This window comes from Gigantopelta aegis, chromosome 14, assembly GCF_016097555.1.
Source record: "Gigantopelta aegis isolate Gae_Host chromosome 14, Gae_host_genome, whole genome shotgun sequence".
Classification (NCBI taxonomy): Eukaryota; Metazoa; Mollusca; class Gastropoda; order Neomphalida; family Peltospiridae; genus Gigantopelta; species Gigantopelta aegis.
This window is the reverse complement of record NC_054712.1, coordinates 46,343,083-46,364,872: the sequence shown is the minus strand read 5'-3', so window position 1 is coordinate 46,364,872 and position 21,790 is coordinate 46,343,083. Positions and strand designations below refer to the sequence as shown.

General features: G+C 36.1%; 1 protein-coding gene across 1 annotated transcript in view; it reads left to right on the top strand.

Moving 5' to 3' along the window:
• Positions 1 to 3,586, top strand: part of LOC121388273 (Friend leukemia integration 1 transcription factor-like) — a 48,995-nt gene extending 45,409 nt beyond the window's left edge. The window contains exon 8 of the mRNA XM_041519551.1: positions 590 to 3,586. Coding sequence (XP_041375485.1) covers positions 590 to 1,110 — 521 coding nt within the window. The 3' untranslated portion in view covers positions 1,111 to 3,586. The remainder of the gene's footprint in view (positions 1 to 589) is intronic.
• Positions 3,587 to 21,790: the final 18,204 nt, after the last annotated feature.

Below are 21,790 nucleotides of genomic sequence, written 5' to 3'. Positions count from 1 at the left end.
TATATATATATATATATATATATATGTATTTATATCCGTGGCGTTTATGTCGATTGATACGCTGCATGCAGGCGTTTTAGCCACATATGTTACTATTGTCGTTATGTGTTTTCATTTGGTAGTATACACCCTTATGAAGGACATACCGTGGGTGTAGCTGTGTGTAGATGATATGTGGCACAATGAACTGCCTTGTGGATATAAGACATAGTGCAGATAGCTCCGTCTAGCGAGCACGTGACCTATTAATGATGGCGCTGAACAGAGAACACGTGATGTAGTCAACACAACTGTCAGGAGGACATGTGAAATAATGTAGATAACCGTGTTAGAGGTCACAGAGGTAATAATCATAGTTCTAACCAGAGAGCATGTGACGTAATATAGACAGCTCTGTCTGGAAGATATGACGTCATGACAGATTTCTATACTGAATATTTGTGACAGCTATCTTCTTTCTCATTAAACTTTAAAATAATACGAATACGTTAGATAAAAATAACGTCTTTCTCTTATGTTTGTTCTTGTAGGAAATGGACCAATTCAGTTATATATTTTTAAAATCCATTATGTTTTACTGTTTTTATAGGAAGTGGACAAATCCAGCTGTGGCAGTTTCTGTTAGAACTCCTCTCCGATAGCGGCAACGCCAGCTGTATCACGTGGGAAGGAATGAACGGGGAGTTCAAACTGGTGGACCCTGACGAGGTGGCACGGCGGTGGGGGGAGAGGAAGAGCAAACCCAACATGAACTACGACAAACTGAGTCGCGCTCTGCGCTACTACTACGACAAGAACATCATGACCAAAGTGCACGGCAAGCGCTATGCCTACAAATATGACTTTGGCGGCCTCGCCCAGTGCTTGCAGCAGACGACAAACGACACGTCTGCTTTCAAGTACCAGCAGGACATGTTCGTGCCAGGCTACAGCGCCCCCAAGTTCATGCCCCCGCCTGTCCCCATCCCCAACTCCTCATCAGGACTGTTCAGCGCCAACCCATACAACTGGTCCTCACCTAACCCTAATCTCTTTACTGGCATTTCCGGCCACGTGATGCCTCATCATCCAAGTCATCTTCCATCTCATTTGGGGTCGTACTATGCTTAGATTCTGTGTCTCCTGTGAACAATTATATATGGATTTTGTTCGTATCGAACTAAGAACAGAGCCAGACATGTTGGAACAGACCTAGGGCTGTCCATGCAGATATATACGTGTTACGTACTCATTATGTTCGTACAGACTATCACATGTGTGGATTCTACAGACTATAACATGTTTGGATATACTCAGATACGTTCGTACAGACTAACATGTTTGGACATATATTGAAATATGTTCGTACAGACTATAACATTTGGACATACTTAAATATGTTCGTAAATATTATAACATGTTTGGCCATATTCAGATATGTTCGTACAGATTATAACATGTTTATAAATACTCAGAAATGTTCGTACATACCATGACATGATTGGACATACTCAGTGTTTGTACACACAATAACATGTTTAAACATACTCAAATATGTTCGAATCGACATCGTATTTGTACAGTCAACTATGTTCGTACAAACTATAACATGTTTCTACATACTCAGTGTTCGAACAGATTATATCATGTTTGTACCTACTCAGACATGTTCGTACAGGTTATGCAGACATGCTAGAACATACCTATGGGACATTACAGGTCTGTCGTTGTATGAGCGATGTACTCCTTAGAACAAGAATACAGCTAGATGTTATGCTTAGTGTTGAGTATGTTTGACAATGTCAGGAAAAATATCAATATAGGCTGAGTTACCAAGAACACTTCTTTTGATAGTGGTGTTTCTACAAAAGTATTTTAATTGCACTATTGGCATTTCATAAACCATGTGCTCGTTCACGGAACTAAACATATTCGTCATCAGACGAAAATCTATTAGCAAATATCAAAACAAGACTGAGTTATGAAAAACAAATTTAAAATTTAGACGAAGAGGAAGTTAAAAAGGGCAAGATTGAGTTTGTCGAAAGCAAATGATCTGACCCTTCCAAAGGGAGCAATATCTGTAAGGGGTTTTGGGACAAATATCCCTGAAAAAATAAAATAAAGATGTTTGGAGATGTATTTTCAAAGCTACTTAGTGTTGTATATTGTGAATAATGAACGGTTTTTTAAATTTATTAAAAGTCATTAAGAGGGCACTTCAAAAGGGACCCATGTGACTTTCGCCCGATCCGTCAACCATCGCGTTATTTAAAATAAGCGAAACGTCAAAATAAAACACACAAATGTGCTAGTTTTGTTTATTTAACAGAACAGAGATACGTTTGTGATAACAAGAACGCTAATTATCGAACAATGATATCACTATTAACACGTATAATTAGGTCGCAGTTGTCCAAATGGTCACATTTCAGCGATTGGAGGTTGTATTTCTGAACGCAAATTAAACAAAGATGTATAATATTATCTACTTGAGAATTATCATAACAAATCCTCCAGTTCTTACTAATGACATTTTCCACACAACAACTGCCACCAACAGGCTATATTGCGTCACGTGATCATTTCTAGAAGAAACGGTGGTGATGATGTCACAGTTCTGTTTTTAGCAACTTTGTCCAGTTCAATCTAAAGGAATATATGAACAATAGGTTTAGAAGGGTAAGGTGCCATTGCCTTGCATTTTAACATTAAGAGACAGAGAGAGAGAGAGAGAGAGAGAGAGAGAGAGAGAGAGAGAGAGAGAGAGAGAGAGAGAGAGAGAGAGAGAGAGAGAGAGAGAGAGAGAGAGAGAGGGCGAGAGCGCGCGAGAATATGAGACAGAGGGACAGATATAGAGAGTAAGACAGAAAATAGATGGAGAGGAAGAGATCATTGACATAATCACATCCGTAACAGAATTGAAATTCTCACGAGTAAACGAACGTGTATTAAGGTACATGATTCGTACTGTACAAACATCAAAAACCGAGTGGTTTTCTTTCGTTTTCTACAAGAAAGAATGTACATACAGTCGTACCCGTGTAGAATTGTAAAGAAATGCAGACTATTAGGACAGGTGGCTGATTAGTGAAGAAAATAAATATAAGCTATCATGGCCATTTTTTAAACTACAGTTTACATTTATCGTTGGTTTGACAAAGAAACCAGTCAAAATGTAGACAGAAAATTCAAAAGATGTTGGTTAATAACGTCACGGTGTCAGTGAAGTGGCGTGGAGTTCTTGAGCGTTATATAATTTTTGAACGGGTACTTTATCGTCTAAAAAAGAGGGAAACGTTTTATTGGGGAAAGAAATACATAAATGGCCACAGTTCGCAATTTTATTAAACGACCTATTCATTGTACCATTTAAAAAAAACATCAAGCAAATAGCTGTTATATTAATTTTGTCTGTCAAAATATGTGATGGAAGCTGTTCAGTATAGATTAATGTCATTTTGCGTTTTTGTGTTATATGTACTGATGGAAGTATTTATGCTCTGTCCACGTACGTCATGTCTAAATGTGAGCGGGACGCAGTATAATAACGCTTTTTACGACGTCCCTGCGCAGGAAATGATGTAATAAACAAAACTGAATCAAAGTGTTTTTGTTTTGTTTTTTCTTTAATAAATTAAATATTGTGTGAGAAATACTGACCTACAGTTCAGAAACTTCTTACAGTGCCAGGAGAGTTTCTTTAAGTTACTACTGTGAGAGAAACAGAAACAAATTCCACGTGATACGTGGTACAGCATAACTGTCACATACTGAAAGAAGTGTTTTATTTAACGACGCACTCAACACATTTTATTTACGGTTATATGGCGTCAGACATATGGTTCAGGAACACACAGATTTTGAGAGGAAACCCGTTGTCGCCACTACATGGGCTACTCTTCCGATAGGCAGCAAGGGATCTTTTATTTGCGCTTCCCACAGGCAGGATAGCACAAACCATGGCCTTTGTTGAACCAGTTATGGATCACTGGTCGGTGCAAGAGGTTTACACCTACCCATTGAGCCTTGCGGAGCACTCACTCAGGGTTTGGAGTCGGTATCTGGATTAAAAATCCCATGCCTCGACTGGGATCGGAACCCAGTACCTACCAGCCTGTAGACCGATGGCCTGCCACGACGCCACCGAGGCCGGTGTCACATACTGCTGATCACAATAAAAAGAAAGAAAGAAATGTTTTATTTAACGACGCACTCATCGCATTTTATTTACGGGGATATGGCTTCAGACATATGATTATAGACCACACAGATATTGAGAAATGAAACCCGCCGTCGCCATTTCATGGGCTACTCTTTTCGATTAGCAGCAAGGGATCTTTTATATGCACCATCCCACAGGCAGGATAGTACATACCACGGCCTTTACTACACCAGTTGTGGAGCACTGGCTGGAACGAGAAATAGCCCAATGGGCCCACCGAAGGGGATCGATCGCAGACCGACCGCGCATCGAGCGAACGCTTTACCACTGGGCCACGTGCCGCCCTTGATGACAATAAGACAAAATGACATGTTCATTCTTTCAACAAGACATGGTTTATATGAGCCACTATTATATATCTAACATAAGATAACAGCAACATAAATATTATATCCAATGGGCGAGAAGAAGCCCAAGAATCTTAAATGAACCGGTCAACGGCTGTGAATGCACCTTGCGGTCAAATGCAAATTCATGGCTACCTAACAAAGATCCGGACCTAAAATAACCGGGTACTTGCGTGGATCCTACAGTGTAATATCTGTACCGGGATTCGAACCCGTAGCCTGTTGGCATATTGCACCAATACTGACTAGAACGTTGAGCCTCAATTCTGGTTTCATTACAATCTGCAACACGTCACCAGCCGACGTAGACGAGCAAGATTTTCATTTAGTTTTATGGGAACACAGTCACTGACGCACAAATAAATAACGAACGAACAAACGAACAAACTAACACACGAACAGACGAACAAACGAAAGAACGAACGAAAGAACACATAAACATACAAATAAAACAAATGTTTATAAATAAATGCTTTCGTCTGCCGTGGAAGGTAAATCGCTACAGCTTTTTTTATGGAAACCTCTCTTTAGACGACTGAGCGTTCATTATCAAGACCGGCCTCGGTGGCGTCGTGGTTAGGCCATCGGTGTACATGCTGGTAGGTACTGGGTTCGGATCCCAGTCGAGGCATGGGATTTTTAATCCAGATACCGACTCCAAACCCTGAGTGAGTGCTCCGCAAGGCTCAATGGGTAGGTGTAAACCACTTGCACCGACCAGTGATCCATAACTGGTTCAACAAAGGCCATGGTTTGTGCTATCCTGCCTGTGGGAAGCGCAAATAAAAGATCCCTTGCTGCCTGTCGTAAAAGAGTAGCCTATGTGGCGACAGCGGGTTTCCTCTAAAAAAACAGTGTCAGAATGACCATATGTTTGACGTCCAATAGCCGATGATAAGAAAAAAAATCAATGTGCTCTAGTGGCGTCGTTAAATAAAACAAACTTTACTTTTTACTTTCATTATCAAGAAACGTGCACTTTAGACCTTTTAAAACATGGTCAGAATGTTTTGCTGCGGAATGAAAAGAAAAGGCAGATTTAGCTGACATCAGAATGCGATTAGGAATTCCAGCAGGGAGTAGAGTCAGTATAACAAAACGAGTCTAAAGTTTATTACAAGTGTTGTAATGTAATGTCATTTATAAATAATGTGGGGTGTTTTTGTCTTTGGGTTTTTTGTTTGTTTCTTGTTTTGTTTTGTTTTGTTTCCATTTCTTCTTTTTTCCCTTCTTTTTTTTTTTTTTTTTTTTTTTTGTGGTGCGGGGGTCATGGGTTTTTTTTTCGTGTGTTTTGTTTGTTTGTAGTTCTGATACAAAATATTGTTACAGAACTATTGTTATACCTGATGGTGCATCTATAAGAATTCCTTTAAATTCCTACACAATCATTCTTAAACTAGATGGTGACTCTAAGAATTGGCTAAACTTGTTACAAAACGATTCTTAACCTAAAATGCGTCTTTACGTTCGTCAAACTGGTCACAAAATTAAACTAAACTAAATAATGTGCCTTTAAAATTTCGAAAATCTCGTTATAAAAAAAATACGTAACACAAAATGCGATTTATGAGTTCGTGAAGCTTGTTACAAAAATGATTCTTAAACACGTCGTCTTCAAGGTCACCAATCTATAAAATGTTTCTTAAACACGTCGTCTTCAAGGTCACCAATCTATAAAATGATTCTTAAACACGTTTGTCTTCAAGCTCACCAATCTATAAAATGAATCTTAAACACGTCGTCTTCAAGGTCACCAATCTATAAAATGATTCTTAAACACGTTTGTCTTCAAGGTCACCAACTATAAAATGATTCTTAAACACGTTTGTCTTCAAGCTCACCAATCTATAAAATGAATCTTAAACACGTCGTCTTCAAGGTCACCAATCTATAAAATGAATCTTAAACACGTCGTCTTCAAGGTCACCAATCTATAAAATGATTCTTAAACACGTTTGTCTTCAAGCTCACCAACTATAAAATGATTCTTAAACACGTTTGTCTTCAAGCTCACCAATCTATAAAATGATTCTTAAACCACAGATACTGCGTCTTTAAGAAATATTCGCTAAACTTGTTACAAAATGTGATCATGGAAGTCGTATTCGGTGTCATTATGAACTCTGGTTTGAAAAAAAAGTCTGCTAAACTCTTCAAACAGGACCATGTTGTTATGTCCATGTCCGATTTGCCTCCGAAAACCAATCAAACTGAGGAAATTGCCTTATTGAGTTTTGTGGCTCTCTTCGTGTCCCGCGAATGCGTTCCGTCCCGATATTGAGTTTTTATTTCCGGTTCGTGGAGTATTACTTCTAGCGCGGGCTTCTACGTCACGTTTCGCTTGTTCAAATGTGACGTTGAAATAAAAAACACCAGTCAATAAAATGACTTCAAAAGTAGGGAGAACATCAAACTCTGTTCAAGGTGAACAATTATTGGCCATTTGTTGTCATCTGTGAAAGATTTGGAGAGAAATTTCCCGTCTCTTTTCCGAATCGGAGTCGGAAGTCGTTGGTCCTTGCTTGCATTACCTTTTGAAATAGAGAAATGTATCGCTGCGCGTCAAAATGAAATCATTGGCGATTTACAAGACAAGACATTTTAATAATAATAAAAAAGTAACAAAAGAAATTACGTCGAACACGCATTTCACATTAGAATTACTAGCCTTTTCATACCGTCTTTATACGCTTAAAATGGTTATTTAGTTTTCTTTGGATTAAAATAAAATAAAATGAATCATTGAGCTGGCAAAATACGAAATCAATTATCTAATAATTAACCAAAATAATAAAGAAATTTCAGTTAAAAAATAAAATTCAACTTATATATTTGTGACTACTTTCAATACTGAAGCTAGAGCTGCACCAAGTATAAATTAACTAGAGGTGGGTTGGACTGGGGGTGGGCCTGGTAGTAGGCCTAAACTTGGTTAAGGACATAATACATGTATAATGTATTCTCTAGCTAGACAAACTAGGCACTTTAAAGTTAAAATGTCCGATTTTCGAATTTGTCTCCCCAACATCCGGTAGGTACGTCCCTTAAAACGCTATGTTCAGTATTGCAACCATACCAGAGGTGGATCCAAGGGGGGACCAGGGGATATTATATATTAAAGTGCACATTTCTTTTTCTGTTTTAATTCCACTGAGTTGCCCTTTTCACGAGTTGGTGCCCTTTTCCCTAAGCACCCCCTCCCAACTATTTATTGGTTCCGGCACTGTATATTACTTGCAGATCAGAGTAAGAGAGAACGAGAACTCATTACTCTCAATTACTCGAACCCATTGAAATTCTTAAATTAGTTCTTCAGCTTGTTAAGCCTTGATTTCTTGCTTAGTAATACCGCATGTGTCACTACATATACAACTAGTATCAGTGATATACAATATGTTCATATTCGTAGAACAGACTCTTTAATAATAAAACAAAACCCATGATATTTCCTGCAACGCCGTATTACAAAGTGAAATAGTTTATTTGATGAAGCAAGGTCCCAAAGTAATGATGATGTCCAAAGTACAAAATAAAAAACAGTGTGTGCTTGGTTTTCTATTATTATTATTATTATTATTATTATTATTATTATTATTTGTGTTGGTGATGTTTGTTTTGCTGTTATTTGTTTGTTTGTTTCCTTTGGTGAGGGTTTTGTAGTGGTGTTTTTTTTCTGGTTTTTGGTTTGTTTGTTTGTTTTTGTTTGTTGTGTTTTGGGTGTGTGTTTGTTTGTTTGATTGTAGTTTTTTTATTACTATTTTAACACACACACCCCCCCCCCCCCCCCCGCCTCCCAAATAAACAGGATATTAAACACTCATAAATCTAGAAATTACCCTACTTGGGGGAGAGGGGGAAATGAAATGTCCTCTGCAAATTGTTCAGTGTCCTGATTTTGGTATAACGTCTGTAAGTCCCACACCGCCATTAATTACTCCATGCGATTCATTACAGTTTCTATATCAGAATATATTCTGTGAACAATACAACACTATCGAGAGGGTCATGTGACTACTGATTTTAGGGAGTGTTCTCAACTGATAAGTACGCTATAAAAAATCAACATAGGTCGACAACAAAATCTTTCAGTTAGCTACCCTCATGTCAACGCTCTGCTTCGTGTTGCTGTTATACAAGTGGCACAGTTGTTATCAGAAAGTACTACATATAACAAAGAAAGAAAGAAATGTTTTATTTAACGACGCACTCAACACATTTTATTTACGGTTATATGGCGTCAGACATATGGTTAAGGACCACACAGATTCTAAGAGGAAACCCGCTGTCGCCACTACATGGGCTACTCTTCCGATAGGCAGCAAGGGATCTTTTATTTGCGCTTCCCACAGGCAGGATAGCACAAACCATGGCCTTTGTTGAACCAGTTATGGATCACTGGTCGGTGCAAGAGGTTTACACCTACCCATTGAGCCTTGCGGAGCACTCACTCAGGGTTTGGAGTCGGTATCTGGATTAAAAATCCCATGCCTCGACTGGGATCCGAACCCAGTACCTACCAGCCTGTAGACCGATGGCCTGCCACGACGCCACCGAGGCCGGTACATATAACAAGTAACTTCAGACCAATGGGTTATATACATGCTACAGAGGTCAACCTAGATATAATCATCAAAGAAAGATTTCAAAAAGGCATATCAAACTTTTGTAGTATTTTTATGAAGAACTATTTCCTAGATGGGACAATATTAAGCTGCTACAACATGTAACGACACGCCAATTGATGGTGTGGTGTCTGTATGTAGAATAAAACAACACTGAAGTTAGAAAAAACTAAATTACTTTCAAATTTCACACTGGGCAAAGAGGTAAAAATTACCATTAGCATTACAACAAAGACAATAATATTTGATTAGCTTGATCTGTAGATTACAGGGTAGGGAAGAAAATATACAGTTAATGGAGGAAATACTCTCACTTTAACAGAAAACAAATAGCATAAGATATAAATACTTGAACTGTTAACCAGTTTATTATAGGATCTTATACTGGAGTGAATCCTACGTATCTCACATTTAATAATATATGATCAATAAATTAAATATATGATATTGTCCTGTTCAGTTATTTAAAGCCTTTTTTTTGCTAATGTTACATTGAACTCCTATTCAGTATTACATTTTCTTTACATACTCAATGTCAAAAGGAACATTATGAAGATAGCTTTATATATTAATAGCAGAAATAACGTGCATTCAAAATATATAGAGATTTATTTTAAATTGAAATAATTATATTTCGTGCCTATTTTTAATCATTATATATGAACATTTGTTGGAGTTTGGATTTGTGCTCATGAGTGTGTAAAGAAAAACAAAACTGAATAGGAATTAAATGTAATATTATCAAAAACAAAACTTAGGCTTTAATAACTGAACAGGACAATAGTAATGAACTTCGTTTCAACATTATACCAAAATCAATCGGGAGGTTTAAGGGTCATGTTCAAAATTAACTCACACTATATTGTCTACGTACAATACATATATTTAAAAAAAAAAATCGTCAATTGAGAAGATTTGATTACATTTTTTTTTTCTTCTATTTTTCCAAAGATTGGTCTAGTGACACCAGATAGACTGTTTTACATAACAATTATATCTGGAAATGAAAATGTGAATATACAACCATATGCCAATCCAAATTCTTCTTGCATTAAAAAAGCACAAATTTGTTACACAGCGCATCAGTATGACCTAACAAAAGCACAAATTTGTTACACAGCGCATCAGTATGACCTAACAAAAGCACAAATTTGTTACACAGCGCATCAGTATGACCTAACAAAAGATACAACTGTGATGCAATCTTATTTCACTTTGAATAAAGCAGATTGTTCCAATACGTAATCAATAATCTTGGATGATAACATAAAGGAACAAGCAAAACAAAACAAAACAAACGAAAATATTATAGAAAAACAAAATAAAATAAAAAGCAGACATACACACAGATAGAAAGACAGACATACAGATAGACAGACAGACAGACATACAGACAGACAAACAGAAGGACGGAGACGAAACCTATAGTACCCCCCCCCCCCCCCCCCCCCGCAAGGTTGGACAGGTAGGAGTCTAATACAACAATACCACCACAACCAAAAAACAACAACAGCAACAAACCCAGAACAAAAATCAACGAAACACACCAACAAAAAGGAACATTTTTATTTGTTATATAATTTTTATCATTCATCGAAACATTGAACAGGTAGCGCTAGCATAATCCCTAACAACAGATCAATGGTGTCACGACAGTAGGGAACGCTATACATTCGTCTGTGGGTGTTATCAATAACACCGTTTAGGTTGGGGTTTTTTACTAGTGTCTGATTGTTGTATTGGTATTTATAGATATTCTATTGAATCTAATATAATACTTTGTTATGTGCGAAATGTTGGACGTACTGCAACAGCAGTAATGACACGAATAATACTATAATAATATTTTATTGTTACTTAGAAAAAAAATTTTATGTCAAAAGAAGACACTGGTATTTTATGTGTGTATGTTATAAAATAAGCCATGCCAATGTTACGGGCTGCTGCGTCTGTTGTTGTTGGTTTTGTTTGGGGTGGGCGGTTCTGACTTTTTAGGGGAATTTTGTTTCTGGTTTGTTTGGTCGATTGTTTTTGTTTTTTCTCCAATTTATTTCTAGGGATTTTGGTTGTAATGGTAATGTTTTATTGTCTGTATCTTTTTTTTTACCATAGAAAATTCTAAATTTGTTCAAACTGCACCTTTCTTTGGTATTTTATTAAAACAAATTCTAAACGCATGTGGCAAATCAAACATTCATTATGTTATTTATCTATTTTTAATTAATGTTTTAATATTTGGTTAATATGATATGACGGGCATTTAACAATAATGCACTACTAACCTCATGTTTACTAGTATTATGTCATGTAGTGGTCTTTCGTTTTCTTTTCATATACTGTCTTAAATCTGAACGACAAAACTATAATACAGGAAGAGGACCGTATCTCCGCACAATACAGAGTCGAATTTGGCAAAATAGTGGTTGATTCTATGACTCGTCTACAGAAGGACAGCCAACCCGAAGAGATCTCTTACTACAGCCAAACAGAGGATTAACCATAGGATTAAAGCGGTTACATATTTCTTGCTAACAAAAACATATATTGCTCAAAATTATTGCTAATTCATTATGTATTTACATATATGTATATCTGTCTGTATTTTTACTTAATGTTATGTCTCCAAAAGTAAGTAAATTGTGATTATTGTTTGATATACTTTCATGTATTTAACTAGTTTCCTGAAGCATTCGGCGATTTCAAGTGAGCGCCATTTTGTTAAGGAAGCGAAGCGTCCACTCTGCTGGAAGGAAATTACAACGGCAGATCATAGATGTCGATCATTAGCGCGTACTCGTGGTATGTAATGCAACTACCGTGCGCGTCCATTACTATGGTAAAACAGCTCCCGGCTCTACTTCCGGTCGTTATGGGCCAGTTTCCGGTGAGAAGGAAAAGCATTAGGTCTTTTTCCGTCCTTTTAAGATCTTATTCATGAAAAAGGATGTGCGTTTGAAGCAATATTGTGTGACATCTCACAAAGTATCGATCTTCAATCAAATGAACGTTTGTCATTGACTTTTGGGTTATGGAAGAACCTAAAAAATGACTTTCCCACCACGGGGACGGATCACTAGAGAACAAAAGAGTAAATCTCGCGCGCTTTTTTCCTCCCGCAATCGCCATCGATCTGTCAATTTCACTTGGAAATGACTATATGTAAATTACGTTTTCCCAGACACTCCATGAATAAGGCACGTGTTTTATTGATATCTCGAATCTTTGTGATTCTTTCGTTTAGGACGTGGCATAGAAAGCGATGACTCGAAAATCACATTTCTCCAGGAAATTGACAGCAATATTTTCCATGTCGCATTTCACTTATTTACGCTTTGTTAATTTCACGAGACAGACCCATAGACGGACGGCTTAATTACAGAGCAAATTTACTTCTGTTTTCTGCGCTAATGGACCAATGGTGGGCTGCGTGGCAGCGAGAGGTCTCTAATATTTATAGTCTCGTAGCCGCAAGGAGAAAAGATAATATGATTTCGTCTTGACAAGTTTAGCAGATCCGACGCAAAAGGAAAGGTTAAAAGGCCTAATTATTAATCATTCGCACGAGCCGTCCGAACTATGATGGTGAAGCTATGGGTTTCTGCTTTAGATATGCTGTGCAGATTTATGCAGTTAGGTCCATTGTAAAGACTATTGTACTCATTTACAGTGAATGAGTTAATGTTTAACGACATCCCAGCATAAAACATTCACAGGCTATTGGGTGCCAAAACAATGGTAAATATGTAAATGAATTGATGATCAATATTAATATAAAAATTCTAAGAAAGTTAAAAACAGAGTATTAAGAGCTGTGCAAAAACATAAATATTACAAGTATGTATATTAAAATTCAGAATAAAAATATAAATATTACAAGTATGTATATTAAAATTCAGAATAAAAATCATCATCGTAGAAACTTCAAGATACGTTCATGGTGCAGTTGAAACGATCATCACATTTCGTTCACCTAATATATCTTTCCTCGTTGGTTCAAGATGATTACACTCCATCAAAATGTGGTGAACCATCAAAGTACACATGACAGTGCTCACACTGAGGTGGAGAGTCCTTCGTCAGAATAAATGAATGTGTCAAGTATGTACAGTATAACCCATACGAGCACGACAAGGCTATTTCAATCTTCATGCACCGCCTATAGGAGGACTGCCACTCTTCTAGAACTGGCCTGACAGAATGAAGAATGATCGCAACTAATTTAATGCAATAAGAGTTGCATAGTTACCAAAAGATGTTTTGTTTTGGTGGATTTGTTCTTTTTTTTCTTTTTCTTTTTTTTATTTTTTGAGCGGGGAGGGGTATGTTGCTTTCTACAGATGTATATATTGTATCTTGCATTAGGTGCAAATTAAAATTATATATATCTTACTTGAAGAAAAGGAATACAAATGATATATATTGTAGCAAAAATCCCTAGAGAATGACGGATTGATATTGACATTCATAAAGCATTGGTTTCTGTTTTGATGAGACATAGCGTTGGTTATCTATGTTACACCTTTTCTAGTCAGGGAAGGTTACAAGAATGACTGCTTTCGCCGTCTCTTTCTCCCCCCCCCCCCCCCTCCCTCCTCTTCTCTCTCTCTCTCTCTCTCTCTCTCTCTCTCTCTCTCTCTCTCTCTCTCTATATATATATATATATATATATATATATATATACACACTCTCTCTCTCTCTCTCGCTCTCTCTGTCTCTCTCTCTCTCTCTCTCTCTCTCTCTCTCTCTCTCTCTCTCTCTCTCTCTCTCTCTCTCTCTGTATATATATATATATATATATATATATATATATAATAGTATATATATATACAGAGAGAGAGAGAGAGAGAGAGAGAGAGAGAGAGAGAGAGAGAGAGAGAGAGACACACACACATATATTTATATTTATACATCCTCTCTCTCTCTCTCTCTCTCTCTCTCTCTCTCTCTCTCTCTCTCTCTCTCTCTCTCTCTCTCTGTATCTATATATATACATAATATATATATATATATATATATATATATATATATATATATATATATATATATATATATATATATACCACGCCACACACACACACACACATCACACACACACACACACATATTTATATTTATACATCCTCTCTCTCTCTCTCTCTCTCTCTCTCTCTCTCTCTCTCTCTCTCTCTCTCCCTCTCTCTCTCTCTCTCTCTCTCTCTCTCTCTCTCTCTCTATATATATATATACATAATATATATATATATATATACAGAGAGAGAGAGAGAGAGGAGAGAGAGAGAGAGAGGAGAGAGAGAGAGAGAGAGAGGAGAGTGTGAGAGGAGATGGGAGAGAGTGTGTGTGTGTGAGTGTATATAATATATATATATATATATATATATATATATATATATATATATAATATATACACAGAGAGAGAGAGAGAGAGAGAGAGAGAGAGAGAGAGAGAGAGAGAGAGGAGAGAGAGAGAGGATGTATAAATATAAATATATGTGTGTGTGTGTGTGTGATGTGTGTGTGTGTGTGGTGTACGTGTGTGTGAGAGAGAGTGCGTGCGTGCATGCGTGTCGTCATGGTGGAATATTCTACACTGTTCTCTTTTAAGGCCTAAATACGAATGGTGTTTTTTTTTAGGAAACTGTTAGTATGAAGCGAACTGAACTCTTTTATAGTTCGCATTACTCTTTTGTAATTTATATGTGGTCCTATTGTACTCATTACTGTTTTATATAGTGTAGTACTATATCATTATACTCAGTATTAATTATAGTACATGCATTATGTATAATATAGTATTAAAGTTTGGCTTAATAAACATACCGACAAACATTAGGTAGGTTTTGTTTTTTAATTACTTTCATCCCTACGGGACAATATTAAATATTATGTATGTAGACTTTCACCTGCATATTAATGTTTGTTAATAAAAACGTAAATAATGCATAGCAATAAAAATAGAGTCGTCCCTTTTATTCTAGTTAGGGTCGGGTTTCAGGAAAAACACATTTTAGGCTTTAGTACTATTGAGTTATGTTTAGTAATATTTGTCTGCTTATTTACACTGTTTTCGACAAACTTGGTAATTTCTGAAATTAGATTTAGTATGAGGTTTATTTTAATACTTTTTTTTACATTATGTTTTGTACTTTGTATAATTTTATTACGATTAATAAATATTATTGTAATCAGTTGTATTTAACGTAGTGTGTTTATTATATTTAGTAGCATTTAATTGTATTTAGGACAACTGTGTTATACATGTTATACGAGACACAAACACATTTTAGAAATGCATTCATATTAGTTTAATTTATCTCACAATGGTGATGTTTGTGTGTTTGCCATTTGAGTGGTAAGTGGTTTGGTTTTGTTGTTTGTCGTTTTGATTGTTCTAAATTTGTTTGTTTCTGTGTTTTGTCTGTTCGTTTGGGCGGGGTTTGTTGTTCTTTGTTCCCTTAATTGAATTTTATGATCTCAAGAAAAATGCTAAACGATTGCTGGAATGCATGTACAAAATACAAAGCTCTATAATTATTTTATATAAAATTCGTGAATTATGTTTAAAAAACAATACTAATTAACAAATAACAAAAGCAGTCTAAATAATTAAATGAATACATAGTATGTAAATATAAACAAATAATTAAATACATAAATAGATAAATAGATACATAAATAAATAAATAAATAAATAAATAAATAAATAAATAAATAAATAAATAAATAAATAAATAAACAAATAAATAAATAAATAAACAAATAAATAAACAAATAAATAAACAAATAAAATATATGAGTAAATGAATAAATAAATAAATAAATAAATAAACAAACAAATAAAACAAATAAATAAATATATAGAATTCCACATAAAATGTTCTCGTTGACACCTCACCTACCAGCACACCACTGTATTGGAATATTTTATGTGACAACGAATCTCAAAACAATGTCTCTGCCTCTTCACGCACAACCGACATCTCTATTTAAACCAATAACACTCGGTTCACGCCAAAACAAAGTATCGCAGAGGTTGTTTCCCTTGAATCGCTCGCTTTGTTATTCCATGTCATTGAAAAACGGCGATTGCCCAGAGTTTAAATAAAGAACTAAACTCAACTAAACCCAATAGCGAGCGTCTGCAGGCAAGGGTGTGTAGCAAATGTGTTAGTTTCTATTCTCTAAATCAGACAGAAACTAAAGTTTTATCACATTTATTGTACATTAGAAAGAAAGAAAGAAGTGTTTTATTTAACGACGCACTCAACACATTTTATTTACGGTTTTATGGCGTCAGACATATGGTTAAGGACCACACAGATTTTGAGAGGAAACCCGCTGTCGCCACTACATGGGCTACTCTTCCGATTAGCAGCAAGGGATCTTTTATTTGCGCTTCCCACAGGCAGGATAGCACAAACCATGGCCTTTGTTGAACCAGTTATGGATCACTGGTCGGTGCAAGTGGTTTACACCTACCCATTGAGCCTTGCGGAGCACTCACTCAGGGTTTGGAGTCGGTATCTGGATTCAAAATCCCATGCTTCGACTGGGATCCGAACCCAGTACCTACCAGCCTGTAGACCGATGGCCTGCCACGACGCCACCGAGGCCGGTTTATTGTACATTAATGCAAACTGCAATATGATTTTAAACATAATCGAATATTCAACTATAACTAGCACTGCTGTCACTACATATATTGTGATTTTACTGCTTCTACGTTAAATATGTTACATTGAACACCATTATTTTTCATTCCTCTCGGATTTTGGAATATAATAAAACCCTGAAATATGTTGTGTGTTTTTTTGTGTTTTTTAAATGCAGTTGCATCCCGTTGGCTCGAACCCCGTCGGTGATCGAGACAATGTTCGACCTAACCATTCGGTCAGTAACGTGTAAGCATAACTCGGGACTTCGTTTTTGGTCCGAGCGTTGGCGATTTGACCCTTCCAAGATTTATATCAAATATTTTTTTATACTAAAACATTCTGTCTTTTTTAATTTTATCCTGATGGACGTTTTAGTGCTGGGTTTTTATAAAAAAAATTAGTGATTTTTTTTTAAACCGTAACAACAATATATTATGATTCTACTATTACTATTATTCCCACTACTACTACCACCACCACCACTATTACCTCAACGACTACTACTACTACTATTAGTGCTACTACTACTACTAGTACTACTACTACTACTACTACCACAACAACAACAACTACTACTTCTACTACCACAACAACTACTACTATTACCACAACTACTACTACCACAGCAACTACTACTACTACTACTATTACCACAACTACAACTACTACTTCTACTACTACTACTACTACTATCACCACAACTACTAATACTACTACTTCTATTACTACTACTACTACCACGACTATTACTGCTACCTCTACTACTACTTCCACTACCACTACCACAACTACTACTACTGATAATACCACCACGACAAGAACAACAACTACTACAACAACAACTACTACTATAGGTATTACCTCTACTACTACTACTACTACTACTACTACTACCTCTGCTACTACTACTACTAATTTTGAATACTGTATGTTCCATTTTTACACGTTGTATGTACCCCCTGAATAAAATAGGTGCCCTTTTGAAACGTTGTACTCCGTCCCAAAAACATTCAGCATCCGTCTCTGATTAATGGCTTTTAAAAACACGAAGTGTCACTAAGTTGTTTGTTCTTCACCTAAAATAGCTTAACAAAAGTGACACTGACGGTTGACGAGTGTTACAGTACAAATCTCCATATAAATTATCGGTCAGTAACACATTTAAATAGTTTATTAACATGAGTCATTCCTTCCTTTCGCATACATACTTAACACATTTCACGTATCCGTGTCAATGAATCTTCTTTTCTTTTTTCTTTATTCACTTTTCACAAAATATTTTCATCGAGCAGCGTCATCAGGCACGTGCTGCCCCATTTCGTCTGTCGGGCACGTGCCCCGGGCCATAATGGCGTGATTCCTTCATCAAGTCGACATACCCGTAAGGTTCATTTGGCGGCAAACGGAGCGAAAGGAAAGAGTCTTGATTTTAGACGTGGCAGTGATTGTGTCGAGGAAACAATTCAGCTACTTTGGAGTTGTGGTTATTAATAAGGTCAGAGTGGCTTCCCTTCGTATGGCAGTAAATATTGCTATGGTTTCAGGTCACAGAGTGAAAACGGAGCACGTGATTTTAAACTGACTGGCGTGCCACACCTTGCCAGATCAATCCCTTTAAGTACTCTTTAAACTGACGAACACTGATGCAAATATATATGTGACACGTACACGTCCAGTATTAGAATGTCCATCCGGGGTTTGGGAGAGGCAGAATGTAGCCCACTGGTAAAACACTCGCCTGATGCGCGGTCGGTCTAAGAATGATCCCCGTCGGTGGGACTATTAGGCTATTTCTCGTTCTAGACAGTGCACTATGACTGGTATATTAAAGGCCGTGGTATGTGATATCCTGTCTGTAGGATAGTGCATATAAAGTATCCCTTGCTACTAATGGAGCCAGTTTCCTCACTAAGACTATATATCAAAATTACCAAATATACGATATCTAATAGCCGATGATTAATAAAATCAATGTTCTCTAGTTGTGTCCTTAAACAACACCAATTTTATTTTCTGAACTGTCTGCCGAAACCACTTGTCGTGAAATCGATCCCTCGACGTATTCTCTAAATCGACAAAACCTGATGCAAATATATACAACATGTATACGTTCAGTATTAGAACATTCTTCCAAGGTTTGAGACAGATGATCTGTACTAGATGAGGGACGGGAGGTAACACAGTGGTAAAGCGTTTGCTTGAGGCGCGGTCGGTCTAGGATCGATCCCCGTCGGTGGACCCATTGGGCTATTTCTCGTCCCAGCCAGTGCACCACGACTGGTATATCAAAGGTCGTGGTATGTACTACCCTGTCTGTGAGATGGTGCATATAAAAGATCCCTTGCTGCTAATCGAAAAGAGTAGCCCATGAAGTGGCGACAGCGGGTTTCCTCTCTCAATATAGGTGTGGTCCTTAATCATATGCCTGACACCATATAACCGTAAATATAATGTGTTGAGTGCGTCGTTAAATAAAACATTTCTTTCTGTACTAGATGAGAACACTGTGGGGGAAAAAAACAACTTTAAGCAGAAAGAATAAAGCCTTCCATTTTCCACATCAAGAAACGCGTTATTCATGTTGTACTTTAAGAACAGGTTTAACTACACTCTCCGAACGCCAAAAGGCAAAAACCAAATAATGTACTATGTTCAAAATAATGAATGGCAAGGCTCCAGTGTGGTTTTTGTTTGAGTAAACTAAATCATTTAGGGTTGAAGATCGCGTCCCCTATAGTCAAGGAACAGAACCAATATATCCATTCCATTTCTAGAACAAAGTTATTAAAACTGTCAATTTTAGAATGTGAAATTGTGAGCGAAGCATAGTTTTAAGAAAAAGCAGTAGCACCGGAAGATTGCAAGATGCCTTCATTCTATTTACGTGAAATTTGAAAGAAATATATTTTACACACTAGTTAGATTAAGACAAGATTGTAGTACATTAAAGGGACATTCCTGAGTTTGCTGCAATTTTTAAGAGGTTATCGACTAACGGAGACTTTTTAACGATTGTAATTACATATCAAATGTATTTTTCTGCATAAAATATTAGTGGCTGCATAATAAATGTGTTTTTACTCGTTCTAATATTTGAACTAGGTTAAATTTCATTTTATTTCCTAAAATATTATTTTTTCGTACGTACGAAATTATTTGAAGACAAAATCCAGTTTGGGCTTCTTATAAATATTAAGACGACCACAAACACATTGAATATACAGACACTGATATTCTAAACAAGAAAATATATTCAGCAAACTCAGGAATGTCTCTTTAAATCCATATATATACCGCTGGGACGTATTGCGAAACATCTTGTATTGGGGGGTACTATTTATTTCAATGTAAATGGTTTAATTACTGATGAAAAAATTATTTTAAATTCTTTAAATATTTTGGACCAGTTAGGTAAAACCATATAGTACATAAAAACATACAGGTAGAACCATGTATTACATAAAAACAACGATTTGAGAAATAAACAATGAGCAATTAAATTATAATTAGTTGTGCGGAACCAGTACATTAAAATTTATTATTGGGTCGTTTGAGCGGACAATGAATAATTTGTATTTCTTTTACTCTTTCATTTCAGTTCACATTATTTCTTTCCTTTGCTTGCTTTCTTCTATATATTGGCTTTGTTGTTTGAATGTTTGAAAATAGTTGCAGTCGCCGTTATTGTTACAATATATTGTAAATAGGAGAGGACCTCGTAGGTTGTAAAACTTGTTTCAGTCAAGTGGGTAAAAAAAATAAAAAATAAAACAAAACACGTTCGCCACCTAAAGTTTGAAATATTAGCACCCTTCTATTCGTGGTGTTCGGAAAGGGAAGCTTCAATATAGAGGTAACGCAAGTAAATAATATAACATTCAGTTCTAAATGCAGGAATCCAGCCCGTCTCCGCCTCCCACTTTGAACATTGTAATAATCACATATGATACACAATTTAGATTCCAGCCAAGACAACGAACTGTTGACGCCATGTTTTTATTTCATGCTATCATTACAAAAATTTCACCTAAAAAGAGGTTATATTGTTAATATTTTATGTTTATTTTAAGAAGGCTCTTAACTTACTTATCGGCAAAAAAAATAGTGTGTAAACTTAACAAGGCTGGTGTCAAAGAAAAAACAGTTAACAGTTATGTGTTCACTGTGTTTCAGTGTTGAGTTATATTAATGGTGACATATCAGAATAGTTTTAGTAACTAGGGATTAATGCAAGGTGAAGTATTATCACCTATTTTGTTTTTATTATTTATCTATGATTTTAAATTTTATTTTATAGAAAAGGATATGAACGTAAATATATCGGGGGGTTTTATTGTTGGATGCAGATGTGTTGGTGATATTCACGGGTCCGTTAAGTGCCTGCAGCAAAAGCTGGACTATTTATATGAATTTTTAAACCTAAAATCTAAAGTAATAGTTTTTAGAAATTCTGAGAAAATTAAAATGTGGGATAACATTTTAGAAATAGTTGATAAACATGTTCCTATTTGGGTTTCATTTTGTAATATAGTAATACAATTACAGTCGCTGAAAAAATATTTAGCAGATCAAGGTAGAAGGGGTACGTTTGCATTATGTTCCAAAATAAAATCGTTACATTTAAATATCAAAACATGGATATTATAATTTGACTGCTATATCACTACTATTTTATGCTTTGCTTCTCTAGTTTAGGGTTTCATAAAGGGAAGGCAATCGAAAGAGTCCACTTCGAGTTTTGTAAAAAGATTATTAGGTGTTGAAAGGGCTACTAATATTTCGATGATATTTGCATAAAGAAAAACTGTTACATATATGGTTGTGTTAAAGCTAATAATGAAACAAATGGGCTTCTTATGTTAATTCTGAACTAAAAAGGTTAGGTTTGTTGAATTGTGGATCAACCAACATAATTATTGATCTTAAATACTTACATGCTATTAAACCAAGACTGTTAGGCCAGGC